This window comes from Talpa occidentalis, unplaced genomic scaffold (genome assembly GCF_014898055.3).
Source record: "Talpa occidentalis isolate TD23 unplaced genomic scaffold, MPIMG_talOcc4v2.1 talOcc4.4, whole genome shotgun sequence".
In the NCBI taxonomy this organism is placed as follows: Eukaryota; Metazoa; Chordata; class Mammalia; order Eulipotyphla; family Talpidae; genus Talpa; species Talpa occidentalis.
The window spans coordinates 7,350,710-7,356,217 of NW_023604295.1; the positions used below are offsets into that span (position 1 = coordinate 7,350,710).

A 5,508-nucleotide genomic window follows, 5' to 3' on the forward strand; every position below is an offset into this window, starting at 1 on the left:
CCAAATAGCCCAAACAATAGTCGCGGCGACGGCCTCTGAGCTGTGTCACCCCCCAAGTACCCAAATAACCGGTCCCAGTGGGGGAAGAAACCAAATCAGTTTGTGCTGCAGACAGAGAGAACGGGGCGCGTGGGTCTGTCGTGAAATAGCAACGATTAAGCAGCCCCCCAAGTCGACAGCGTCGCATCCTGTCCACCCACCAGCGGCTCCGCTCCGACTGTCCCTAAAGCTTGCTCGTGCTTGTGAAAAACGAACATGGACAGATTTATTAGCAAACCACAAACCCGCGAGCGGAGGAGCGGCGGGGGGAACCGCGACAGCGCTCGGCCGTGGTGGCTGCACCCCGATCCCCAGCTCGCCCAGGGTCCCAGCGCCCCTGGCCCCGCCCCAGCTTCCCCGAGCTCGTGGGCCCCGGGCCTGGCCTGGGCCGCCCTGGGGGCGAGGCCGGCGTCTCGCGCGCCCCCCGCGGCTCCCCGCAACTTCCCACCCTCCAAGAAAGGCGCAGGAGAGGGAGTCCCCGGACGCCCCGTCCCGCCTCCCTCCCCCTTGCAACGAAGCGCTGCCGAGGCCGCGCTGGCGGGGTCACCGGTCTCCAGAACCATCCATTTTAGGGGGTGGGGTGGTCGAGGGAAGGGTGACCAGCGCTGCTGAAAGCCAGAGAGGGCCGAACTGCGTCCCGGGGCGAGCGCTGCGCACCCCCCACTCCTCGGAGCTCGTCCCCGCTGCTACCGGGGCGCGATCCTCGCCACCCCCCACCCCAGCCCGCGCGCGCGCTGCTCCGCGGAGCTCCCGGGTGCCCGCGCCGGCCAGTCCTGCTCCCCCGGCCTGCGCCCCCTTCACCAGCACGCGCCCCGCGGGCGCGCTCACTTGGCGTCGGAGGTGAGGCGCGGCAGGGTGCCCGCGCCCATGGCCGACACGTGGTGGTGCGGCGGCGGCACCTGGCACATGCTGCAGGGGCAGGGCATGCCGCCCCAGTGCTGGAAGCCGCCGCCGCCCGCGCTGCCCCCGCCCCCGCCCCCCAGCGGGGCCGCGGCGGCCGCCGACGGCGACTTGAGCAGCCCGTGCGGGGGCCGGATGGAGCCGACGGACGACAGCCCCGAGCCGGGCAGGGAGGCGCTGGACACGGCGGCCGCGGCCGCGGCGGCCGCAGCGGCCGCGGCGGCGGGGGGCAGGATGGGGTGGTGCACCGCGGGGTGGTGCGCGGCGTGCGCGGCGGCCGCGGGGTGCGCCGTGGCGGCCGGCAGGGGCGCCGAGTGCGCCAGGCCGCCGCAGGCCGACGGGTGGAAGCCGGCGTGGTGGCCGCCGTAGATCTCGCTCACCAGCCGCTTCATCTCCTCCAGCGAGTTGGTGAGCATGAGGATGTAGTTGCGCGCCAGCAGCAGCGTGGCGATCTTGGAGAGCTTGCGCACCGACGGGCCGTGCGCGTACGGCATGACCTCGCGCAGCCCGTCCATGGCGATGTTCAGGTCGTGCATGCGCTTGCGCTCGCGGCTGTTGATCTTGAGGCGCAGCTGCTGCAGCTCGGGCTCCGTCATCTGCTTCTTGTCCTTCTTGGTGGACGACGCGGCCGACGACGACGTGGACGAGGAGGTGCTGGACGAGGATGACTTGAAGCCACCGCCGCCCAGCTTGTCCCCGGGGTGCGCGCCCGCCGCTCCCACGGCCGCGCGCAGCTCGGCGCTCAGCTCCGGCGGGCAGTCGCTGGGCGTGGAGGACGACACGGTGCCCCCCGAGAAGCCGCTGCCGCTGCTGCCCTTGCTCCGGGCCGGCAGAAAAAGGTCATCGGGCTCCGGCGACGACGGACGGCTGGACACCAGGCTGGCGTCCGAGTCCATGGCCCCGAGGGACAGTCGCAGCTCCCGAAGGGTCCTCCCTCCCTCGACCCGCAGGCCTCGCGCGCGCGCCTCCTGCGGAAAGGGGAGAAGCGGGGGAGAGAGAAAGCGCCGTGGAGAGGGAGCCCGCGGCCGTGCGGGGGGAGCCGCGCCCGCCTGCGCCCAGCGCGGGGTCCGGCGCGCGCCGCGCCGCGCCTTCCTGGCCGTCCGGGCCTGCCCTCGGCGGCTCGCAGGTGCGCGGGGCCCCTGCCTCGCTCCCTCTCCCCGGCGCCCTGGGCGCTCCTCCACAGGTTGTCCTGTGCCGGCCGCGCCGGCGGCGCCTCGGCGAGGTGCTCTGCTAGCGGTTTGCGCCCGCGGTGAGGCGTGGAGAGGCTGGGTCCTCGCGGCTGGCAGAAGCGCACGGCTCTCCTTCGGGAAGGAGCAGATCTACATAGGGACGTATTTACTCGGCTCCTCAAACTCATCCACCTTATCTGCAGCGACACCGCGCAGCAAACACGCGCGCCCAGAGCCCGCGCGGGGCCCGGAGTCCATGCGCGGCGTCCGGGGGCCGCGGGGACCTCGCCGGCCGCCCCTGGCTCGGGCCGAAGGCGCTGTCGCCGCCCCGACTTCTGGCTTTGGGGCGCAGGGGGTGCTACGGCGAGCGCGGGAGGATCGGAGCAGAGCAGCCGCGCGGGCGTCCTCGCGGGCAGGGGCGGGAGCGGGGCGCGCTCTCGCAGGGCTGCCCGGGCCGCGGCGGAGCTGCCTGGCGCCCGGCCCGGGGCTTTGGGACGGGGCTGCTGGGGGCGGGGACACTTACTCTGGAGGCTCTTCGGGAGCGCGTTCCCAAAAGCGGTGGCGGGGAACCCGGCCCGGGGCGCGGAGGTCGCGTCGGTCTATAATAAGCATCCGCACCTTTCCGGGCTCGGCGGGTTTTTATAGCCCGGCGGCGGCGCGGCCGCGCGGGGGCGGGGAACAATGTGCGGGTCCTGGAGGGGCCGCCGCGCCAATGAGCGGGGCCCGCCCGGGGGGCTGGGAAGCTGATGTCATCCGGGCTAATTCCGCTCAATGAACCTCGCCGCGGCCGGCACACGCCTCCTCCCCGCGCGCAGCCAATGGGCGCCCGCGGCCGGCAGATCCTTGGCGAGGGACCGCATGAGCGACCCGCGGAGGGAGGGCGCGGCGCGCAGGGCGGAGGGCGCGCGCGCGGGGGGAGTCCCAGGGGTCGAGCGCAGCCAGACCCTGGAGGGAGAAGGGACTTGGGCAAACGTCGATGAAAATACGGTGGCCACTGAGTCAGGCGGGCTGCGGGTGGAGTGGGTCGGGGACTCTGCAGACCTACCTGACAGCCACGGCGCGCGCATCTTTGGGGATGCGCGCGCGGAGAGTCCTGGCGACCTGGGAACCGGGCTGGAGTCGGCTCCCATGCTTTTTTTTTTTTTTTTTTTTTTCCCCTCTCTCTCTTTCTCTGGGTTCTGGCTCCCAGCCCCTACTTCATGGGTCTCGTCAACACGTGTGCATTTGGAGCCCCGAATGTAAACGATAACCCGGCACAAAGCCCCTACTTTCTTGGCTCTCAGCGCGCATCTTGGAGCGGTCTCCGCCGCAGTTCGACGGGCGGCCGGTGGCGCCCCCAGCTGGGAGCAGGGGCTTGCTAGGCAGAGGGCGGGACGCAAGGAGGGGATCGACCCCAGAACGAGGTTTTGCAAGAGATCACAACTCCTCGGAAAGTTGAGGTGGGTGTGGACGCAGGTAAGCGACCTCCCCGCGCAGGAGCCGCGCTCACGCGAGGACTGTGTGGCGCCCAGAAGGAAGCCCCGGCTCCATGCGTCGGCGCCAGAGACGGGTGCTATTTTCATCATCATCTTTGCGGCCGTCTCCTCGCCACGGAGTGGGAGGTTATGCTGGTTTTGTCTTCAAAACGAAGTTTCAGGCTCGGCAAAGACCTTCCCCTCCCGCGAGCGGCCCAGCGGGATCGAGAGGCCCGGCGGTGGCCGCGTTTTACCAACGGCCGCCTGGTCCCCAAACCCGCCACCCTTGGCTGCTAGGAATTAAACTCAGTGTAATTAAGGAATAAAGCACCCAACTGCGGTAGTTCGTAGGTGCTGACGGATCCGCCCATTAAAAAAAATATATATATATTTATTTATGCAAGCACTGGGTACAGTCAGAAGCACGGGAGGGTGAGAGAATTCACCAGAGCCAGAGCGGGGAGCAGAGCAGGCAGAAGGACCGAAGGACACTGCTGAGGGGAGCAGCGGGCGGCAGGAGAGGTCTGCGCGCCATGTGGGACCCTCCTCTGGTGGCCAGGGAGCAGCCCAGGATCGAACTGGCGCTGCAGAGGCTGCGGGCAGCTTTGCAACCCAGCGCTCAACCGCTGCGCCACCGGGGAGGCCCGCATCCGCCCATTTTACAGACTACGTCGGCGGCAAGTCTGCAGGGGGAAAAGGAAAAGCCAACCGCTTCGAAGGCAGCCCTGCCTGTTCTGCAGATGCCTGCCCCGCGCGACGGCCGGGCTCCGCGATCGCTAACCTTTTCCTGGAATTTGTCATCACATTTCCAGCCCATAGTGTTTGTGTTGGCAGATCCAGGGCCCTAACCCTTTACCCTGAGCGCACACAAATGCCCCAACGCGCTCTGCTGAGGAGCGCCACCTCCCCTGGCTACCTGTGTGGTTTGACAACTTTTTATTTGCATGTTTGACTTTAAAAACAAGCAAGCAAATAATCAATCACAGTAACTGGCTGTGAAGTAGCAAAATTACAAAATAAAAACAAACAGGAACCCCAGATATAGCTCCCACTTCCTGGGGAAGCCCCCGACCCCACTCCAGCCTCCTGGAACGTTATCTACCAGCGTGCCTGTTCCAGCTGGCTCTGCAGCCATCCGTTAAATATGTATTTAAGACACGAAGAACTGAAGCGTGGAGCTATGTCGTGCGACCGTTAGAGGGATGACCCGTGACTACTCGGGAGAACCTGTCACACGGAACACCACAGCGAGCTGGGTGGGGGGCAGGAATGGCAGGGGGTTTTGAGGATTATTCCCGTGGGCTCTCTGGCTCGGGGCAGTGAGGACATTCTTGGGCGTGTGAACCCCACCAGTCAGGGCGTGGACTTGTGTTTACACTAGTGTAGCCAACAAACACCAGCACATGCCTTGCATCCGCTTCGACTGAGGCTGGCCCAGCCCACGCCCTGGAGTGCCCGCTCGGCTCTTCCTTCCCTTGCATGCCACCTCCTACATCCTGAGGCCAGCTGGCGTTTGGGTTTCAGGCTCTTTATGCACTTGCTCCAGGGGCTTAAGCTGGATGCAGGGGTGAGGGTGGAGGGGCCATTTCTGGCAGAGCAAGAGGTTAGAGCCTGGAAAACCAGAGTCTGAAGGGCAGGATCCTAACCTGGAGAGCTGGTTTGCTCACGGGGCTCCAGCATGGTTCCCTGGGGATGCTTCAGGCCACAGCCCAGAGCTTCACAGCAGCGGAGGCTGCTCTCTCTCTCTCTCTCTCTCTCTCTCTCTCTCTCTCTCTCTCTCTGTGTGTGTGTGTTGGGGGGGGATTGGGGAAGGAGGTTTTGCAGCATCTCCTTTTGGCCCTCACTCTCCAAGCCCTGAGCTCAGGCTGACAGCTTCTTCCCCCACCACCTCGGAATATTCCCACAGTCTGAGAGTTGTGCGGGAGATGGGGCCATCAGTGCACCCC

The 5,508-nt window shown here is 66.9% G+C and overlaps 1 protein-coding gene across 1 annotated transcript; it reads right to left on the reverse strand.

The window, feature by feature from the left end:
* Nucleotides 1-636: 636 nt before the first annotated feature.
* On the reverse strand, nt 637-1,888 carry OLIG2 (oligodendrocyte transcription factor 2). The gene has a single exon (XM_037524496.2). It carries the CDS (start codon nt 1,833-1,835, stop codon nt 864-866), a length of 972 nt encoding a protein of 323 aa, XP_037380393.1. The 5' UTR covers nt 1,836-1,888; the 3' UTR covers nt 637-863.
* Between the last annotated feature and the right edge of the window lie 3,620 nt (nt 1,889-5,508).

What these genes read in the sequence shown, in the direction of transcription:
- OLIG2 (XM_037524496.2), bottom strand. Translation starts at nt 1,835, where the DNA reads ATGGACTCGGACGCCAGCCTGGTGTCCAGCCGTCCGTCGTCGCCGGAG.